The 22,365-nt window shown below is 49.3% G+C and overlaps 1 protein-coding gene across 2 annotated transcripts in view; it reads left to right on the forward strand.

Annotated features, from left to right (window-relative positions):
• The window catches only part of ABCF1 (ATP binding cassette subfamily F member 1), a 370,902-nt gene that overhangs the window by 204,190 nt on the left and 144,347 nt on the right, over positions 1–22,365 (forward strand). For both annotated transcript variants that reach the window (XM_086920711.1, XM_086920713.1), the window contains 3 exons: positions 2,414–2,562; positions 19,524–19,607; positions 19,689–19,813. In XM_086920711.1, the coding sequence (XP_086776837.1) occupies positions 2,414–2,562; positions 19,524–19,607; positions 19,689–19,813 (358 nt within the window). The remainder of the gene's footprint in view (positions 1–2,413; positions 2,563–19,523; positions 19,608–19,688; positions 19,814–22,365) is intronic.

Here is a 22,365-nt window from a genome sequence, read left to right on the forward strand (position 1 = left end):
TGCTGATCCGGACGGACAACATGACTGCGATGTATTACATCCAGAAGCAGGGGGGGACACACACTCCACAATTGTCACACCTAGCACAGTGCATGTGGAAGTGGGCCATTCAGAGGAACATGTTCCTCATAGCGGAACACCTCCCAGGCAAGGACAACCAGATGGTGGACCTGCTCAGCAGACACAGCCATCAAATGCACGAGTGGGAGATACATCCCTCACTGCTACAACCGTATTTCCAGCTGTGGGGTCATCCAGACATAGACCTCTTCGTCACACACAAAAACGCAAAATGCCGCACCTTCGCCGCCAGGTTCCCACACCCGCAGTCTCAGGGCAATGCGATATGGATGAACTGGTCGAACAGATTTGCGTACGCCTTTCCTCCAGCACCACTCATACCGCTGGTAGCACCCCAACTGAGGCAACACTCTATGAGGCTCATCCTGGTTGCTCCAACGTGGGCAAGGCAGGCATGGTACACCTCGTTCCTAGAACTTTCCTTGGTTCCCCACCAGCGCCTAAGACTCACACCCAGTCTCCTCACTCAGAGCCATGGAGACATTCAGCACCTAGATCCGCAGCAGTTGAGCCTTGCAATATGGCTCCTGAGGTCATAGTTTGGCTACCTAAACCTGCCTCCTGACTGTATGGACATCATAAAGGAGGCTAGACGACCTACCACTAGGGCCTGCTATGCGGCAAAATGGAAGCGTTTTGTTATCTATTGCTCCAATAATAACATAAATCCACTTGATGCTTCCACGCAGAACATCATATGTTATTTGCTGCACCTATACAGGTGTAATCTAGCGTATAGTTCCATCAGGATACATTTGGCTGCAATGGCGGTTTATCTTCATAATAGACAGTACCTATCCCTTTTCAGAGTGCCAGCCATTAAAGCTTTTATAGAGGGACTGAAAAGGGTCATTCTTCCAAGACACCCGCCTTCGCCGGTCTGGAACCTCAACCTAGTCCTCACCAGGCTCATGGTCCCACCTTTTGAACCTCTTCACTCTTGTGAGATACAATTTCTCACATGGAAAGTGGCTTTTCTGGTCGCAATAACTTCGCTACGACGAGTTAGCGAGCTGCAAGCCCTCACTATTCAGGAGCCTTTCATTCAAATTCATGCTAATAGGGTTGTGCTACGCACCAACCCCAAGTTTATGCCCAAGGTAGTGTCACAGTTCCACATTAACCAAACTATTGAACTACCTGTATTCTTCCCAAATGCTGATTCAGTGGCAGACCGAGCACTACACACACTTGATGTTAAAAGGGCTCTCCTGTATTACATAGACAGGACTAAAGACTTCAGGAAAACTAAACAACTGTTCGTTGCCTCGCCTCCACAGCACAAAGGCAACCCAATTTCTAAATCAGGTATAGCCAGATGGATTGTTAAGTGCATCCAGATCTGTTATCAAAAGGATAAACGCACGTGAACAGTTTCCCCAAGAGCGCATTCAACACGCAAATTAGAGGCATCCATGGCTTTCCTAGGTAACTTTCCTCTAGAGGACATATGTAGAGCAGCTACATGGACCACCATACATACATTTACCAAACACTACTGCGCGGATGTACACTCCAAACAGCAAGCTGCTGTAGGATAGGCTGTTCTCAGAACTCTCTTTCAGACTGCTGCAGCTGGCACGGGCAACTGCCGATAAGGAGGGTACTACTATTTATTCTATGCATAGATATAAATTCAGCAGCCCACATGCCTCGAACGGAATATGCTACTTACCAGTATGCATCTGTTCTTGGCATGTAGGGCTGCTGACATTTATATCGCCCGCCCTCCTCCCCGGTGCCTGTCGCAGCTGTAGCACTCACACTTATTTTAACGCATGGTCATCACTTACTATATCACACTCAATCTCTCCCACAATGGCGAAAAACAATCTGAGCATGGAGGGGATGCCCATGCGCACTGTAGTCCAGGGGAGGAGCCACCTATCTCGTGATACTTCGAAGACTCTTCCAGGACAACAATGTGCAATCATCCGGACCCAACACTAGGCGGCGATCTATGCATAGATATAAATGTCAGCAGCCCTACATGCCAAGAACAGATGCATACTGGTAAGTAGCATATTCCTTTACCTTGTCCTACCAGTCCTGCAGTCCAGGGGGTGACCCTCTAACTTACATAACTGAGTAGCATATACTAGAGACCTACAAGTAAGTTGGCTTATGCCAATTTGGTATAAGCCAATCAAACATACAGTTTTAAGATCAGGACATATTCCCCGAGGTCTGGTTAGGACGCCTCAGTGCACTCCGAGTCGAAAAACCAGCAGCATCAATCCTAAACTTGGGGTGACCATACAAAAAGAGGCATTTCCTTAAAATAACAGAACTATATGTGGTACAAAATATCATCTTCATGATTCTCTTACAGGTCTACGAGGAGCTACGCGCAACGGGTGCTGCCTCTGCCGAAGCCAAAGCCCGCCGTATCCTTGCTGGTTTGGGATTCAACCCAGAAATGCAGAATCGCCCAACAAAGAAGTTCTCTGGGGGCTGGAGGATGAGAGTCTCTCTAGCGCGGTATGTTGCATATGGCATTTAACCTGTCCGTTCCTGACCGTCGTTGCTGATCTGCCCCGCATATACACCTGGCTCGGTTAACAAAGTTTTATTGTCAACATGCATTTGTTTAGGAAATTTGTGATTAATAATTCTACCTGCAAGTTCCTCACCTGTTGAATATCCCCTGGTGACGGACTTGATCTGCAAACTTTTCCATAGCTTTTCAACGCTAGTAGGTGGCTCTGCTCGATCTTCATGCCGGAATCAACACTGCAGTAGTTAGCAACTCCAGCTCCTTGCGACCCTCATTGATTTATTGAATGACACTAATGTCATTTGAGCCATAAAACATTAGCGTTCGGTCCCTTATTTCCACATGAATCCAGAGCTTCTCTCCTTGAATATTTTTCACATTACTGTATTTTTCAAAGAGAATGTTTCTCTTCAAATTTTTCCCAATGCAGAACTAAGGTAATGTCGCCTGCCAAGAAGCTGTAACTGTAATGTGTATGTGTTAGGAAGAGGATATTCGAGCCACCAGGTGTCATCCCATGCGGAGGGGGTGCAGCCGAGGATGAGGACTTCTGTTTACTATGAGTTGAGTTTCAGACAGCTGTTCTTCGTCCAGGTTGTGGAACACCCCACACTTACAGCGGTCACTCAAAAATTATATAGAAAAGAACGCTCTGCTTCCAACCTGTTCATCATCTGATTTTTCTCGAACCCCTTCGACGCGCAATCCTCTACCCTCGATGGTATTGTCTTTCGATTGTGGTTTCCCATTTGACACGTATCGCTTAAACTGAGAAAACCTTCGATTGGGAACTTTGCGGCAGGCCGTCGGGCCTACCCGTGCCGACCACACCAGCAGTCGATTGACCGGACTCCATTTAAGGACCCAGGTGTCTTGCTAAATTTCCACACACCGACTTGCACGAGATATGCAACCTCTGCTTATCCCCGGAACACTACAGAAAGGACTGTGAAATGTGTCGATCGTTCTGATCGAAGAAGAACTTTCGTGATCGTCGGGCTCGACGCCACGAGATGAAACGCGGGAGCGACTCCAATACGGACATCTTCGGCGAAGATTCAGATTTCCATCGTCCAGCTGCAGAAGCAGAGGATGAAGTACTGGTCTTAGTGTCCGAAGCCGACATGGAAGAACTGAACATCACTCCGGGTTAACGTACCGCGAGTACCGATTCCCATGTGCCCACTCAACCAAAATCTAAGGCTCCAGTATCACCTTCGCCCTCGGGCTCAGGTCGGCACAGAGAAAAAAATGGGATGCCCCGCCCTCCAGCCCGGCTATGAAACACAAACACATGCCTTCTGGCTTGGGCTTGAGCCAGCCCCATTCCGGCACTGAACCGACACCCTCAGCACGTAACATAAGATGAAACACTTGCCAGTCTCCACACCGCCGGCACCGAAGACGCCTACGACAGCGAAGGCCTCGGAGCTGAAATGCTTCAAGGCTCGGAGCCGAGATCCTCTGGGCCGAAAAGTTTGGAGCCCACACCTTTCACTTCAAAAGCTTCAGAGCCCAAACTGGCTAAAACCAAGCCCTCGGATTCAAAACATTTGATGCCCAAAGACTCTCAGCCCAAATCTTCGACGCTGAAATCAACTCCTAAAGAAAAAGATACTCCATCCACTCTCAGCCCAAATCTTCGACGCTGAAATCCACTCCTAAAGAAAAAGATACTCCATCCAAAGAGCCTCGGTCCCAGGACCCATCTTTGGATCCAACCCAAAAGAGACTAAGTATTGACCCTAAAACTGGACATCTCCTGGCCACTCTTCCTAAACAAACAGAAGCTGGATCGCTCAGAGGGTTGCCATATACCTCTGAAGAAAAAGGACATGTTTACTAATCCTTCTCCCCCTTACATACCTCCCTCTCCTCCTCCTAACCCAAATGTAATCATTACAACATTAAATTCACCACCACCTCCACTATCACCTGACCCACAGGATGAAGATAATGTGGATGGAGAATAAGAGCAGGATATGCCACAAGATCAGGACATACCACAGGGCACTGATCCCTGGGAGAAGACAATGATCCCGACCTGTAGCCTCCACCACCTCCACCATCACCTGACCCACAGGATGAAGATAATGTGGATGGAGAATAAGAGCAGGATATGCCACAAGATCAGGACATACCACAGGGCACTGATCCCTGGGAGAATTATCACAGGGAACCAGATAAAGACCAGGATCCCGAGCTGTAGCCCTCCAGACCCTCTCCACCTGACGACAGCATTGGCTGTGTTAATCTCATCACCAGGGCTGCTCAATATCACGGGGTGGAGCTTCATACAGACCCTCTAAAAGAGCATTTCCTTGTTGAGACCCTAACGCACTCACAAAGGTCAACTAATACCTTACCAGTGCTCAAGGGCATGTTAAAACATACGGATGAGGTATTTAAAGACCCCGTTAGATCCAGAATACTCAGACCTAGAGTAGATAAAAAATAGAAGCCGCTCCTACAGACCCTGTATATATAAAAGGTCAGTTGCCCTCCTACTCTCTTGTATCTGACGCCCACAAGATAACGAACTCTCAAAGCACAGGCGACGCCCCTCCTCCTGATAAGGAGTCTAAACTCATTGATGCCTCCCGCAAAAGTGTGCCTTAGCAAGATACGATGGGCTCACTACGACGCGTTGAAAAAACTCATGCAACACGTGCCAGATGAGTATAAAACCACAGCGAATGACCTCATTCAAGAAGGGAAGCTCATCACCAACACTTTTATCAAATGCGCACTAGGGGCCAGATGTAGGTATCCAAATACCGGTCGGTAACGGCCAACAATACCGGTTTTCGGCCGTTACCGACCGGTATTCGGATATTGAGATGTAGGGCTTCAAAAAACTACTGATTCGGTAAATTTACCGATTCGGTAAATGAAATGTAGGAAGCACTGTAAACAGGGCTTCAGGGCGTTAAGGACTATTAGTTGGTGGTAAATAACTAATTCCTATGTAAATGCAAATATGTGCATTTACACCTGTGCCATGTGACAGACATAGGGCATGTATGTGTGCCACATGGCACACAAGCACTAATCAGGGGTGCAACAGGGGTCAAAGTGACTACCTACCACCCTTGACTATTTCACAGTTTTACCGATTCGGTAATTGACATTCATTCCTATGGGCCTCCAGGCCCATAGGAATGAATGTCAATTACCGAATCGGTAAATACCGATTCGGTAATTACCGAATCTTACCGATTTGGTAAAAAATACCGAATTATTACCTACATCTCATTTACCGATTCTAAAATACCGAATCGGTAAAATTCTGTATTTTAGAATCGGTAAAGAAGATTTACCTACATCTGGCCCTAGATGCGGCAGACACAGCATTTCGTGTCATCAACACCAGCATACTGTTGCGGAGAGACGCTTGGCTTACAATCTCTGGATTCAGTCCTCCATACTCCATCAGCCTTTTGATGAGGAGCATCTTTTCGGGCCAGCTGTCGATACTTCCCTAGAAAAGATGAAGAAAGACACGGAAACTGCGAAGTCCAGGGGGGCCTTACAATTACCTTCTAGCAGGGGTTCCTTTCGCCACTCCTTTTAAAGGGGTGGCTCAAAAACAGTGTCCACAGAGAATCACTCCTCCTCTTATAAGGGTAACAACCAGTCTCCCTCCTCGAGAGGTTATTTTCGAGGAGGATACAGAGGAAATAAGGGAGAAGCAGAGGTAACTATACCCGCACTTCCCCTGGCAGCAAACAGTGACTTCCCTCCGCCACACCTCGATCATTCCACTCCTGTCGGGGGGCATACCCTCACAGTTCCGACCTGTCTGGAATTCAGTCACCACAGACAAGTGGGTCTTACAAATTATCCAGTATGGTTATTGCCTGGAACTTAGCTGCACTCCCCCAACCATTCTTCCAAGAGAACGTGCAATGTCACCAGAACATCTCACCCTTTTAAAACAAGAGGTTCTCTCTCTGTTACAAAAACACGCCATAGAACCAGTCCCATTACATCATCAAGGGATCTGAGTGTACTCCCTGTATTTCTTAACTTCCAAAAAAGAATGGCTCTCTCAGGCCTATACTAGACCTCAGACAGCTGACTCTGTACATACAGCCGGACCACTTCCACATGGCCACACTACAACAGGTGCTCCCATTGCTTCAGGAAGGCGACTTTCTATCCACCCTAGATTTAAAGGACGCCTACTTCCATATTCCCATTCATCCCGCTCACAGGAAATATCTCGGGTTCGTGGTGGACGGACAGCATTACTGTAAGCAAGAGTCTCCAGAGGTTTGGCAGAGGCTAAAGTTAGATACAACCTTACTCTAAAATGGTAGCTTGGTCGAGCAGTAAGGCAGTATCAGAGGGCAGTGTAAAGCATTTAATTTACACACTCAGTCAGCAAATGAGTTCTAACACTCAAAAACTGAGCTCTAGGCCAATGGTTTTGTATAAAAAAATATACTGTTTTATTTCTAGAACCAAGCAAGCATAAGAATACTTTTCAGTTACAAGATGCGGTTGAATACTTCCAGAAGATAGTAGAACTTTGTACCAATTCGAGTTTACAGGCGTTGCAATGCACAAACTCAGTAGACTCAATACATAGGAAACAATAGGCTTTTTCAGTAAAAATGCAATAATTTACTTTTCGGATTACACGAACACCGTACTGGGTCCTAGATTCAGCACTGGGGCGTTTCCTGAAAACAGGTGAGTAAATATGCTTTAGTTGGAGGTACGGTTTTTAAAGAATATTATTGCATTTCAAAAGTTCACACTTAGAAACTTTTTCCCATAGAATCATAAATGTTATCCTATGGGAGGAAATTCACTTAGCAGGTAAGTTAGGTTACCATTGCTTTTTCTCACTCGGTGCTGGATACCTAGATTCAGCACTGGGCCTGACAATAGTTGAGAAAATGCGTTTTGGTTAATTGGATGATTTTTAAGGAATATTCTCAGTTTTCAAAAGTCGACACTTTGATACTTTTTCTCCCAAAAAGTTTCAATGTTATTCTATGAGGAAAAAGAGGTTCGCAGTTTCCAGGTAAGTAATCAGTCTTTTGAGTTAGGGCCCTGGGGTTAGACTCGGGGGTCTCCCAGGGTCAGTGATGCACTGTTGTTGCACCCTCACCAACACTCGGGCGGCCGGGTGCAGAGTGTTGAGGCCCAATGTTATCCTTTGGAGGATAGGGGGAGTCCGGTTGGTGAAGGCTGGCAAGCAAGCCACTGGGTTGTGGGAGCAAAGCTCCTAGGGTTAAGCTCAGGGCAAGTTGGGAACCAAGTTAGCCAAACAGGGGCACCCTCAGCGGCGCTAGGGCAGCCATGTGCAGGGTGCTGTTTTGAGGTCGGGTGCCCTGTTGATTTCAATGGAATTTCTCCGGGACAAAGAAACACTGCAGGCTCGGGGACGAGGATCTTTCAGGAGTGACCACTGTGAGAAGGTGGCCTGATATGCAGTGGTCACTATTCTAGTGCCCACTATGTATCAGTCCAGCAACCCTTGTTGATGATTGGTTGTAAGTCAACCTTATAGACCAGCTATCCTAGTAGCATGGATACGAGCAGTCTAAGGCTAAAGACTCGAGAGGGCGTGTTAAGCCAGCTGTTTACCACACATATACCCCTTGAATACCCAGTGAAAGGACACCACACAAGTGTTATGAAAATAAACAGTTATTTATTAAAGATCACAACAGCCCTGTACTCTTTATGAGGACAGGGTACTAAGCACAAACCAAAACTCTTACAAAAATACTTAAGTTAGCACAGTATATACAAATGCCCGAGGGGCACGGAAAACCATATACTCTAAAAGTGGAATGTGAAATTCCTAGCAGGTAAGTACAGTACTAATAGCTTTTGGAATCGCTAGGACTTGACTAGGGAATCGTTAGATTACGACTAGGAGGCCTAGGGGACTCGGGTGCAGTGTGTGCACTCTCACGCGAGATGCGGACAAAAGTCTATGGTAGCTAGGAAATGAAAAGTTAGTGTTCTCGGGCGAACCCGACCTGGTAGGGAGAAAACGAAAGTAGATTCTGACCCTTGGATAGTGAGGCTATGCTGGGGCACCGAAATGCCGAAGTTACCTAGCCCAGGGGCTGCAGCTGCATAGGTCTGAAAAGACGTCGGGAATCCTCGTAGACGGACCAGGAGCCGGAAGAAAAGATGCTGGCCGGTGACCAGTGAAGAAAGTTCAGTTGGATCCAAGCCTGGATCTCGAAGATGGATGACACCTGAAAGCAGAGGGGACCAAGTTCGAGACTACTAGCCAGTAGTCAGTGGGCACCAGGAGGGCACCGGATGGTAGCCACCTCGACAAGGTGAGTGGGTGACGCTTGAGCTCGAAGATATCACGGACCAGGAGGCGTTGTCGGCGACCAGGATGGAGGATCGAGCTGTCCCACGAAGATAGAAGCTGTCGGCGTCGCTGGACCCAGGATTGGGCAACCAAGCCTTGGCAAATTCAAGCCCACGCGGTGGACCTAAAATGGCGTCTGGAGTGGACCAGGAGGGTCCGGGGTGCCTCTCTTGAAGAAGGAAGCAAGGGCCAGTCTGGGGCAACCAGACCAGCAGTCGTGAAGTCGTTGGGCGTCGTTCACAAGGCCACAAGCCAGCCGGCTAGTAGCCAAACAACGCGGTGCACAGCAAACAGCAGAAGGGCCCCACGCAGATCGTGGAGATGCAGGGAGGCTGACCTTGGGTGCTGGAGCTGCGCAGGGTCGGGGCTTCTCGGACCCCAAAGCACTCACCAGTGGAGGACACGGTGGGCTTGCAGTAAAGATGTCGTGCAGTCTTGGCGATCGTCGGTCCCTCGAGGTCTCGTCGCACTCACGGTTCTCAGCTTGGCTGTAGAGGTGAGTAGAGGTCAGAGGTGCCAGGGAAGCCGGGTCTCGTCGAGCTGGGTCGTCGGATTCGTGATGAAGGACTTGCAGCAGACCGCAGTGTTCTTTAGGATGGTGCCCGCTTGATGCAGGGTGACTACTCCTTAGCCACAAGGGAGAATCTTGAAGAAGAAATCGTGAAGTCCTTTCGAAGAAAGTGGTATCTTGATTCCAAAGATGATCTAATTTGAACAGGGGGCCCGCTCCTATCTTTACACTAAAAAAGGGGGCTGACCCGGTGACTAGGTCCTGCCTATGGGTGGGACCAGGAGGGGGGTGGTTACACCCCTCTCCCCTGCCGGACTTCCCCAGGCCAGGGGCTGGTGTGCCCCTGGAACTGGTTCTCACTGGCCTATGCGTAGTGAGCACCGGGGTGCCACTCAGCAGTCACCTTCCTGAAAAGCCCTGCCTACCCAGGATACACAAAACCATGTCTGGGACGGTGCTAGCACCGCCCCTGACAGGAAACCCTTTGTCCAGGCTCCCCTCACTGGGAGGACTCCCAGCTGCAGGGGGTCAGACTCGTGTCTGTGGTGGCAGCATCCATTTTGTGGAGCTGAGGCTTTGCTTAACTTTAACCGGGGTTCACAGTTACATACATGTCGTGTCCCTCTAGAAGGGTGGAATGCTAACCCCGTCGCCAGAATTGGCGAGGGGTTAGTATTCCAATTCGTATGACACCTTACTCGACATGTTTTGATAAAGCAATACCAAAGTTAGCATTTAACCGCGAGGATTATAATGCACTTAAGAGTATATGGTATGCGATATCATGGAACAGCTATTAGGACTTGATTCCGCAAGCTGCAGACAGGCTCAGCTCATGCCAGAGCACCATCTCACACGATTCCAAGCACTCTGCCTTCAGGATTGTCAAGGCCTGCCATAGGAGTGACTGATAGGAATCTGTGTGTCCATTTTAGGGTTAGATATAGGTATACTATATCTACAGCAAAGGGTGATTACACGACTTTGCCCCAGCTGTCAAGCAGCCAGTTGTGTCAAATTTAGGAGGCCAGCCAGGGGTGGCATAATACATGCTGCAGCCCCTGGCAGCCCTGGGTACACCCATGCCCTGAGTTACAGGGTCTGATAGGGTGGCCCAGTACCAATTGGAAATGTACCTAGGGTACATGGAATCCATTTTAAAGAGAGAGCAGTAGGCCTGGGGTCCTGATTGGCAGGGTCCCAGGTCGACTATGTCCAAAACCAGCTAAAACACAGGGCAAAAAGTTGGGGGCAACCATAGTCAGGATGTACCTTCCTACAACCACCACTTCGAGGGGTGAGTTGGGATGTAGAGGGATGGTTAGGCACTGCTGGGTTGGGCACACAAGGCCATGGGGCGTCAGGTGCTGGGGTGCCCTGGGACGTCTGATTTTCTTACCCGCTCTGGTCGCGTAAGGGGGGTCCTCTAGACTGAGGTTGCTGCAGGCGTCATCTGGAGGTTTGAGGCAGGTCAGGGGTCGCTGGATCTTCGGTCAGGATCACCGGAGGGACCTCCTTGTGGTGTTTTTCTACTCGAGCTCAGGCTGGGTTCAGCAGGTGCAGAGTAGGCTGGATTCGCGGTCTCTGGCTGGCACCAGAAGCTGAAGTTCAAACACGTCCGGTGTTCATGTGAGAAACCGCTTGGAAAGTGAAGGCAGGCAGGTCCTCCGGGGTTTTTGAGGTTGCTGGCCGCTTGACATGCCGGGGTTTTGCAGGAGCAGGTTCGTGGGTAGACAGGCCAGTAGGGCTGGGGCCAAGTCAGTGGGCGTCGTCCTCTTGTTAGCTCTTCTCGTCCTTCTCTACTTTTCTTGTTAATGCTGGATCTGAGTAAGGAAGGTTCAGGATGACCCTAAATACTAAATTTAGGGGCGTTACGGGTAGGTAAGGGCAGGGACCAATGGGTCCCTTCCCTGGGCAGGGTACACCCCCTATTCTGCCACTCTCCAGTGGGATGGGGGCAGGAGCCTGTCCCTGGTTGGTTGGGTCCCCCATCCTCAAGATGGCGGGGACTCGAGGTTGTGCTTAATCTCGCCTCCCCCACCTGAGGGGTGGAGTTGGCAGAGGAGGGCACACCTCTCTTCCTCACTTGTTTTTCCTGCTGGTTCTCCTGCCAAAAGTGGGGGGGTAGAACCAGTGGGGACCAGTTGCTGAGAGCAGCAAGTGGTCTGGAGAAGCTCACAAAGGCGGCAAGCCTTTGAAGCTTCCCCTTCGTGAACCCTGCCCATCCTAGGGAAGGAGGCTTGGCACCTCGTCCCAGGATGTGCATTGTTTCAGGCCCTCGAGAGCGGCAAGCTCTCGACCCAGGGGTCCACAAACATTGTCTGGTAGTGGCAACCTAGGCAGCTACTCAGTAGGTCACTGGAGTTTGGTCGAGTTTCAGGGGGCAGCTCTAAGATGCCCTCTGTGGTGCATTTTACATTAAATCCCACACTGGCATCAGTGTGGGTTTAATGTGCTGAGAAGTTTGATACCAAACTTCCGAGCTTTCAGTGAGGCCATTCTGGTGCTGTGGAGTTTGTAATGACAACCTCCCAGCACCATACCCTCACCACTGGCATAAGGCACCCAGCTAGAGGGGTGACTGATGTATGCCAGGGCAGTGGTTTGTGGGCATGGCACACAGGGATGTGTGCCATGTCGACTTTGTTTTTTTCTGCACCAAGACACGCAGCCTGCAAAGGCAGTGTGTAGGTGTCAAGGTACAGGGCCCCTAAGGGTGGCACAATAAGTGCTCCAGCCCTTAGGGGCCTTCTCTGGTCACAGTGGGTACCCAGGGTACCATTTACCTGGGGCTGACTTGTGGCCAGAGATGCCAATTGGGCTTAGGCTTCAATGCAGATTTAGGGAGAAACACAGGCCCTGGGTACCTGGTTGGCAGTAGCCCAGGGCACACTCCGTCAAATCACATCAGCAATTCAGCAAAAAGTGGGGCAACCATGCAGAAAGAGGGCACTTTCTCACAATTACCAATTCAAAGTTCTCGTGTTCGGGGTAATTACAGCACCCAGAGTCTTCACCAAGTGTCTGGCAGTAGTCGCAGATCATTTAAGAAGACAACACATTCACATCTTCCCTTACCTGGACGACTGGCTAATAAAAGCCAGGTCACAACAGAGCTGCATACTACACACAAAACAGTTCAGCTGCTTCACAACTTGGGATTAACTGTAAACCGCACAAAGTCTCACCTCCAGGCGTCCAACACGCTAGCGTACCTAGGAGCCACAATGAACACGTGCTAGGCTCTAGCATACCGCAACCCTGTCAGAATACGCTATGTACAAACTCTGATATCACAATTTCAGCCTCAACACTCATTACCAGCCCGAGTGTTCATGAAACTCATCGGAATGATGGCATCTTGCATTCTAATCGTTCCTTACACAAGACTCTAAATGCGCCCCCTACAGGAATGCTTAGCACATCAGTGAAATCGTGCTCAAGGTCAGCTAACCGATCTGGTGTTGGTGGACAGCCGCACACCTCGCTCTCTGCAGTGGTGGAATACACAAATCCTTTCCAAGGGGCGGCCATTCATCGACCCGGTTCCACAGATGGTGCTAACAGCAGACGCCTCGCTCACTGGTTGGGGAGCTCATCTTCAAAAACATACCATTCAGGGCATGTGGACCCCACAACAAAAACAAATCCACATAAACCATCTGGAGCGACTAGCAATTTTTCTAGCATTGAAAGATTTTCAACTGCATTTCGTAGGCAAAGCTGTCCTAGTTCGTACAGACATGACAGCGATGTACTATATACAAAAACCGGGGGAGGGGGGCACAAACTCTACAGCTTTTACCACTAGCTCAAAGCATATGGAGATGGGCTATACCTCTAAACATATATCTCCTTGCGGAACACCTCCCAGGAGTAAACAACTGAATTGCAGATCTGCTCAGTCGTCAATGTCAGCAGATCCACAAACGGGAATTACATCCTCAAGTTCTCCCATTCTTCCAAATGTGGGGCTTCCCACAGATAGATCTGTTCGCCACACACCTCAACGCAAAATGCCCAAGCTTAGCGTCCAGGTATCCACACCCATTGTCCAAAGGCAATGCGCTATAGATGAATTGGTCAGAGATATTTGCTTATGGTTTTCCGCCTCTTCCACTCATTCCACTAGTGGTTCGGCAGCTCAGACAGCAGACCCTGACACTAATCCTAGTTGCTCCTGCATGGGCTCGACAACCCTGGTTCACAACCCTGTTGAAACTATCAGTAGTTCCTCATTAAAAACTACAGCTCTCCACCAAGCTTCTCACTCAGAACCATGGAGGGAGGAGGCATCCAGATCCCAGTCAACTCAACCATGCGATCTGGCGCCTGAAATCATAGGGTTTGGCTTCCGTAATCTCCAGCCAGACTGTATGAACGTTATTAAAGAGGCTCGACGCCCTACAACAAGTTCATGTTACGCAGCAAAGTAGAAAAGGTTTGTCATTCACTGTAACAACAATCAAATCAATCCGCTAGATGCTTCAATTCAAAACCTCATTTGCTACCTACTGCATCTACAGCGTTCCAATTTAGCGTACACATCATTACGCTTACATCTTGCTGCAATAGCTGTGTATCTACAAAACAGACAGCATTTGTCTCTCTTTAGAGTGCCTACTGTTAAAGCGTTTTTGGAAGGACTTAGAGTCCTTCCACCCAGACTTCCACCTGCTCCAGTATGGAATCTCAACATCGTCCTTACCAGACTCATGGATCCACCCTTTGAGCCATTGCACAAGTGTGAACAACAATTTCTCACTTGGAAGGTAGCTTTCCTCATAGCCATCACATCTCGGAGAAGAGTGGGCAAGCTTCAGGCACTAAACATAGAAGAGCCATTTTTACAAATCCAGCAACACAAAGTGGTTCTTAGGACTACCCCAAATTTTTACCTAAAGTCATTTCTGCCTTTCATATGAACCAATCTGTTGAGTTGCCTGTGTTCTTCCCTCAACCAGATTCAGTGGCAGGACGTGCCCTTCACACATTAGATGTCAAAGGAGCAAACGAACTTGACCCGAATCGGGTATGTTATGTTATGTTATATGTTATGTTATGTTATGTTATACCGGGGTTTTATATAGCGTACGGCTACTCGAAAGAGTGTCCCGACGCTTTAAATTGCACACTAATCTCATAACACAACAGGGAAAGCAAATAAAAGACAGAGAGAAAGAAACCTAATAGGGCCAGAAAACTAAGAGGTAAAAAGCCAGGTTTTGAGCCCCTTCCTAAAAGCCAACAAGTTAGGAGTGCTGCGCAGGGTCACAGGCAGCTTATTCCACAACTGGGGCGCCAATAATTTAAAAGAGCGGCCTCCAATGCGAGCTCTCTTCACACGAGGCACCGCAGCGATAAACAAGGATTCTGACCTGAGCGACCTGGCAGGATGGTAAAAGGTCAACCTTTTTTGGAGGTATTTTGCTCCGGAGGCGTGAAAGGCTTTGTGTGCCAGAGTAAGAGTCTTAAAGATTATCCGCTTCTGGACAGGAAGCCAGTGCAGTGCCTCCAGAAGGCCCGAGGCTCTGGCACGGCGAGATAGTCCAAAGATGGCACGTGCTGCCGAGTTCTGGACAACCTGTAACCGTTGGAGCAGGTATTCTGGCAGGCCGAGATAAAGGTCGTTGGAGTAGTCGATTCTCGAGCCTATGATCGCCTGCACCGTGATCTTCCTGTGTTCCTCCGATAACAGGGGGAGAAAGGGGGTATCCGGGCGCTTTACCTAGCACCAGTTACGTTACTTGAGGACACACATTCATTTTTGTTAGGCACGGGGAGATGAAGTGATTTTCCCAGAATCACAGTATGTTTAGTGTTGTTACCGAGACTCAAACCCAGGTTCCGAGGTTGAGCGTCCTAGCCGTTAGGCCAACTCCTCTCCCCTTTGGTAGGTAACTGCTATGTAGTCTATGCACAGCATATAATCTACAGCTCACATGCCTCGAACGGAAAATGCTACTTACCCAGTATGCATCTGTTGGCATATAGAGAGGCTGTAGAGCCATATGCACCCACCCGCCTCCCCGGGTACCTTTATCTGTTGCATTAACATCTTACTTAGATACATTTTAAAAGGACATCTTTTTCTACTCTTACTATCTCCATCATCACTCTTACGGCAAAACAGTCTGGGGATGGAGTCGATTCCCATGCGCACTATCGCCAAAAGGAGTCACCAGCTACTTCGTGACTGCAAAAACTTCTTCAAACAAAAACAAAGTGCAAACATCCGGACCCAACACTAGATGGCGATCTATGCTAAAGCATATCTCTACAGCTCTATCTGCCAAGAACAGATGCATACTGGGTAAGTAGCATTTTCCTTTAACTTTGTTTTAATAGCGGCCAAATCTTATGTTCAGTGTAAGGGTCATGATGCATTTTCAACAACTTCTGAAAATCTGAAATCCTCCCCCTTGTGCCCCCTTTCGCACCGCACCTCTCTCCATGTACCCCTTTTGCACCGCACCTCCCTCTGACCCTGTCACCAGGCAGGTCGCTCCCCCCCATCCGCCACGCAGCCCCCTGTGGTCTGAACCTCCGTTGACGCTTTTTGCCACCTGACTGCTCGCCCCCTTTCTTTTTTCTGTACCCGTGCGCTGGCCTCTGTGCCACTTTGCTTTATTTTTCTCAATTTTGTGCCCCTGTGTTTGCTTCTGTATCCCTGTGCCCTGTTGTCACTCTCCTGCCGTCCCTTTCCCGCCGTCTTTCTCCCGCCGTTTTTTGCCCGAGTTTTTCCCCTGGGTCTCACTTGCCGCTGAGCCCCTGCGGCCCGCCCCCCTCTCTCCCATTGGCCGCCTCGCTTCCACCTCCCAGCTGCTCCTCCCTTCCTCTGCCCTCATATGGCAAGCCCGTCTGGAAGCGTCTGCACCTGGACCGCACCCAGCGCCAGGACCCCTACCCCCCGACGATGCCAGCCCACACGACGGACTTACGACGCCGCCACCCTCCACGCACTCAACGCCGGCCAGAAGCCCACCTGCTACCGAGCCCCCCCGAAACGCACCCACGGACCCTTCACCTGCCAAGCCTGCAAATTCACCTGCCTCAGAACCTGCACCGCTCCCGCCAAGCCAGACACCAGCAACACTCACCTCAAGTGCATCCTGCTCAACACCCGCTCCGTGCACAGACACGCCGTCGAACACTGGAACCTCCTCGACACAACATCACCAGACGTCGCCTTCCTCACAGAAACCTGGATGAACGCCTCCTCCGCCCCTGACATCGCCATAGCCATCCCGAAGGGCTACAAGATCACCGGAAGGACCGCGTCAACCAAACCGGAGGAGGCATAGCCATCGTCCACAGAAACACTATCCGAATCACGACCAACTCCGACGACACCATCACCGCCGCCGAGCACCTCCACTTCCAGATGCACACCGACCCCAAGACCACCCTCAGAGGCACTCTCATCTACAGACCCCCGGGACCACGCACACAATTCAGCGAAACCATCGCAGACTTAATCAGCCTGCGCGCCTTTACCTCCTAAGACTACATCCTCCTAGGGGACCTCAACTTCCACCTGGAGAACAACAATGACAGCAACACTGCCGCCCTCCTGGACAACCTCGCCAACCTCGGACTCAAGCAACTGGTGAACACCCCCACCCACTACGCCGGTCACACGCTTGACCCCATCTTCTCCTCCAGCAAGCACATCTCCTTCAGCCACTCCACCGGACTTCACTGGACAGATCACAGCTGCGTCCACTTCAACTTCAGGAGAACCACGACCCACCACCACCCACAACCGGTTCCCCGCAGAATCTGGAGCAAGATCACCGCCGACCATCTCACCACCTCAGCCAGAATCCTCCCACCAACACGAGGGACCCCAACGAAGCAGCCCGCAACCTCACACAGTGGCTCACCAACTGCGCCGATGACCTCGCGCCACTGAAGAACCCTCCCAGCAGACCCGGCAGCAAGAAAGCTTTGTGGTTCACCAACGACCTCAAAAACTCCAAGAAAACCTGCCGCACCCTCGAGAAAGCCTGGCGCCATGACCAGACGACAGAGAACATGACAGCCCTCAAGAACGCCACCCGCAAACACCACCAGCTGATCCGCACCACCAAAAGGACGACATTCAAAGAACCTCTGGACAACAACACCCACAACAGCAAGGAACTCTTCAGCATCGTTAAAGAGCTCTCCAACCCCAGCGCCTGCAACAACGACATCACACCCTCGCAAGACCTCTGCGACTCACTCGCCTCGTTCTTTCACCGCAAGATCGCCGACATACACTACAGCTCCAGCGCACAGACCACGCACCCAACCACCGAACCAGCACCCCCCACCACCACCCTCTGCAACTAGACCCCGGTCAGCACCGAAGACACCATCCACTCCGGCTCCCCAACCGACCCCTGTCCTCACCACATCTTCAACAAAGCCGACTCCATCCTCGCACCCCAACTCCGGGACATCATTAACAGCTCCTTCGCATCCGCCATCTTCCCGGAGAGCTGGAAACATGCCGAGCTCAGCGCCCTTCTGAAGAAACCCACCGCAGACCCCACGGACCTCAAGAACTTCCGCCCCATCTCGCTCCTCCACTTTCCTGTCAAAGTCATCAAGAGGATCGTCAACAAACAACTCTCCGCCTCCCTTGAGACAAACGGATCCCTCGACCCCTCGCAGTCCGGTTTCCGAGCAAACCACAGCACCGAGACCGCCCTCATCGCAGCCACTGAAGACATCGGGTCCCTGCTTGACAACGGGGAAACAGCGGCACTCATCCTCCTGGACCTCTCAGCAGCCTTCGACACCGTATGCCACCGCACCCTGATACAACGCCTCAGCAACACCGGAATCCAAGGAACGGCCTTGGAGTGGATCATCTCGTTCCTCGCCGGAAGAACCCAGAGAGTCCGCCTCCCCCCGTTCCGATCCGCGGCCACCGAAGTCATCTGCGGCGTTCCTCAAGGATCCTCGCTCAGCCCCACCCTATTCAACGTCTACATGAGCCCCCTTGCAGCCATCGCACGCCAACACAACCTAAACATCTCCTACGCCGATGACACCCAGCTAATCCTCTCCCTCTCAAACGACCCGCCACCCTTGATTTACCACAAACCACTATACCCTTCCACCATTGATTTACCACAAACCACTATACCCTTCCACCCTTGATTTACCACAAACCTCTATACCCTCCCACCCTTAATTTACCACAAGCCTCTATACCCTCCCACCCTTGATTTACCACAAGCCACTATACCCTCCCACCCTTGACTTAACACAAACCACTACACCCTTCCACCCTTGATTTACCACAAACCACTATACCCTTCCACCCTTGATTTACCACAAACCACTATACCCTTACACCATTTATTTACCACAAACCACTATACCTTTCCACCATTGATTTACCACAAACATTGATGTCTTTAAAGACCAATGTAATCCATGGCTAAACACTTATTAGATTCCAAATGCGAACCTGATTGACTATTAAAATTAACATACTACCAACATAACAGCACAAACAAGTACACATAGTAACAGTGACTTTATTTCTCTCTCTTTTACTATCTCACACCCCTTTCTATCACTCTTACACACACTACTAACATCTCCAGCATATAGAGTTAACAAACAACCACTACAAATAAACTAACACAACTACAAACACACCACTACACACAGAAAAACTTGGGTAGAAAACAATTTACGTTACACCACTAATGCCTCAAACATATCTTAATGCAAGACATATTGGCATTACCAATGCTTGTGTAAATCTGCTTGTGGCCCTTAATTAGGCTATAACAAAATGTCCACATCTGCTGTGTGGATGTACGTGAGAATCTTGGGATTATGGGTAGTTAGTGGCGTACGGGGCTCGTGAGGATGGAAGCTAACCATCCAGACTATGTTGTCGTTGCAGGATTTCCAACTATAGCTAACTGTAGTCGATCACAAAATCTTGTGGATTTACGTAGCATTGTGCATCATCCTACTGCGGAATGGAAAAAATAAACATTTTATCTAGCCCTGATGCTGGGTGAGTCTCCGCCCTCCCACCAATCATTGCAGGTGTGTTTTTGTCTCTTCAGAGCCCTCTTCATGGAGCCCACGCTGCTGATGCTGGATGAGCCCACCAACCACCTGGACCTAAACGCTGTCATCTGGTTAAACAAGTGAGTCGACCCGTCGCACATTATTGGTTGAAGAAGCTAGCTGCTATGAAAGTAGATTTCATTGACTCTTTCTCTTTGCAGCTATCTGCAGGGATGGAAGAAGACGCTCCTGATCGTCTCCCACGACCAAGGATTCTTGGATGATGTGTGTACCGACATCATCCATCTCGATACCCAGAAGCTGTTCTACTACAGAGGAAACTACAGTAAGAAGTGATCACCAGAGCATCCGGGAGGAGCATAGGAAAGGGAAGTCCCGCTGAGTTTGGGAACTTGATCTCCTGTCCAGCTTCCTTAAGACCTTTGTATAGGACATTTATTTGTTGCATTGTAGGATGTTCAGTCGTTGCATTTTAGGATGTTCAGTCGTTGCATTGTAGGATGTTCAGTCGTTGCATTGTAGGATGTTCAGTCGTTGCGTTGTAGGATGTTCAGTCATTGCGTTGTAGGATGTTCAGTCGTTGCGTTGTAGGATGTTCAGTCGTTGCGTTGTAGGATGTTCAGTCGTTGCATTGTAGGATGTTCAGTCGTTGCGTTGTAGGATGTTCAGTTGTTGCATTGTAGGATGTTCAGTTGTTGCATTGTAGGATGTTCAGTTGTTGCATTGTAGGATGTTCAGTTGTTGCATTGTAGGATGTTCAGTTGTTGCATTGTAGGATGTTCCTTTGTTGCATTGTAGGATGTTCAGTTGTTGCATTGTAGGATGTTCAGTTGTTGCATTGTAGGATGTTCAGTTGTTGCATTGTAGGATGTTCAGTTGTTGCATTGTAGGATGTTCAGTTGTTGCATTGTAGGATGTTCCTTTGTTGCATTGTAGGATGTTCAGTCGTTGCATTGTAGGATGTTCAGTCGTTGCGTTGTAGGATGTTCAGTCGTTGCGTTGTAGGATGTTCAGTCGTTGCGTTGTAGGATGTTCAGTCGTTGCGTTGTAGGATGTTCAGTCGTTGCGTTGTAGGATGTTCAGTCGCTGCGTTGTAGGATGTTCAGTCGCTGCGTTGTAGGATGTTCAGTCGCTGCGTTGTAGGATGTTCAGTCGCTGCGTTGTAGGATGTTCAGTCGCTGCGTTGTAGGATGTTCAGTCGCTGCGTTGGAGGATGTTCAGTCGCAGGATGTTCAGTCGCTGCTTTGTAGGATGTTCAGTCGCTGCTTTGTAGGATGTTCAGTCGCTGCGTTGTAGGATGTTCAGTCGCTGCGTTGTAGGATGTTCAGTCGCTGCGTTGTAGGATGTTCAGTCGCTGCGTTGGAGGATGTTCAGTCGCAGGATGTTCAGTCGCTGCTTTGTAGGATGTTCAGTCGCTGCTTTGTAGGATGTTCAGTCGCTGCTTTGTAGGATGTTCAGTCGCTGCTTTGTAGGATGTTCAGTCGCTGCGTTGTAGGATGTTCAGTCGCTGCGTTGTAGGATGTTCAGTATTTGCGTTGTAGGATGTTCAGTATTTGCGTTGTAGGATGTTCAGTATTTGCGTTGTAGGATGTTCAGTATTTGCGTTGTAGGATGTTCAGTCGCTGCGTTGTAGGACGTTCAGTCGCTGCGTTGTAGGACGTTCAGTCGCTGCGTTGTAGGACGTTCAGTCGCTGCGTTGTAGGACGTTCAGTCGCTGCATTGTAGGACGTTCATTTGTTGCATTGTAGGACGTTCATTTGTTGCATTCTAGGACGTTCATTTGTTGCATTGTAGGGTAATCAGTCGTTGCATTGTAGAATGTTCAGTCGTTGCGTTGTAGGATGTTCAGTCGTTGCGTTGTAGGATGTTCAGTCGTTGCGTTGTAGGATGTTCAGTCGTTGCGTTGTAGGATGTTCAGTCGTTGCGTTGTAGGATGTTCAGTCGTTGCGTTGTAGGATGTTCAGTCGTTGCGTTGTAGGATGTTCAGTCGTTGCGTTGTAGGATGTTCAGTCCTTGCGTTGTAGGATGTTCAGTCGTTGCGTTGTAGGATGTTCAGTCGCTGCGTTGTAGGATGTTCAGTCGCTGCGTTGTAGGATGTTCAGTCGCTGCGTTGTAGGATGTTCAGTCGCTGCGTTGTAGGATGTTCAGTCGCTGCGTTGTAGGATGTTCAGTCGCTCCGTTGTAGGCTGTTCATTTGTTGCGTTGTAGGATGTTCAGTCGTTGCGTTGTAGGATGTTCAGTCGTTGCGCTATAGGATGTTCAGTCGTTGCGTTGTAGGACATTCAGTCGTTGCGTTGTAGGACGTTCAGTCGTTGCGTTGTAGGACTTTGTCGTTGCGTTGTAGGACGTTCTGTGGCTAAAATTAAAAATAGGTTAAGTGATTCTTTTTTCTGAAGGCCCAGTTCCAAAAAACTTATTTTACGAGAAAGTATATTTGCAAAGAAAAGTGCTGCACATGTTCTAGTTTGACAGGGAATGATTAGATGTAAAGGATCTTGCCGAGTGAATGAGAATGTTGCATGGGAAAGACTGACTGGATCTTGGAATCTAGTGAGGGGCAAACTCGGGGCCTTCCTTAGCTGCTCCGTTCTTGCTCCATCTGTGTGCTCCATCTTGGATGGTTTTTGTCTCTTCTCCCCCTGTATTCATATCCGCATGTGTTTAGTCACCTGTCTCGCTGCCATGGATTCTTCGTATTTAATATTTAATTTAAACATGGAAGCGGAGTGCGATTGTGCTTCAGATGCGTTCATGTCTTCAGTTATGCACTGCCATTTTGTGCCATTTACTTTGTGCAGAACTTTTCCTATTGTCATCCTCTTTTTCCTTACTCCCTCGTGTCAGTTTGTCACCTTAGTCCACAGGCCTCTTTTCTTC

The sequence above is a fragment of the Lissotriton vulgaris genome, chromosome 5 (genome assembly GCF_964263255.1).
Source record: "Lissotriton vulgaris chromosome 5, aLisVul1.2, whole genome shotgun sequence".
Classification (NCBI taxonomy): domain Eukaryota; kingdom Metazoa; phylum Chordata; class Amphibia; order Caudata; family Salamandridae; genus Lissotriton; species Lissotriton vulgaris.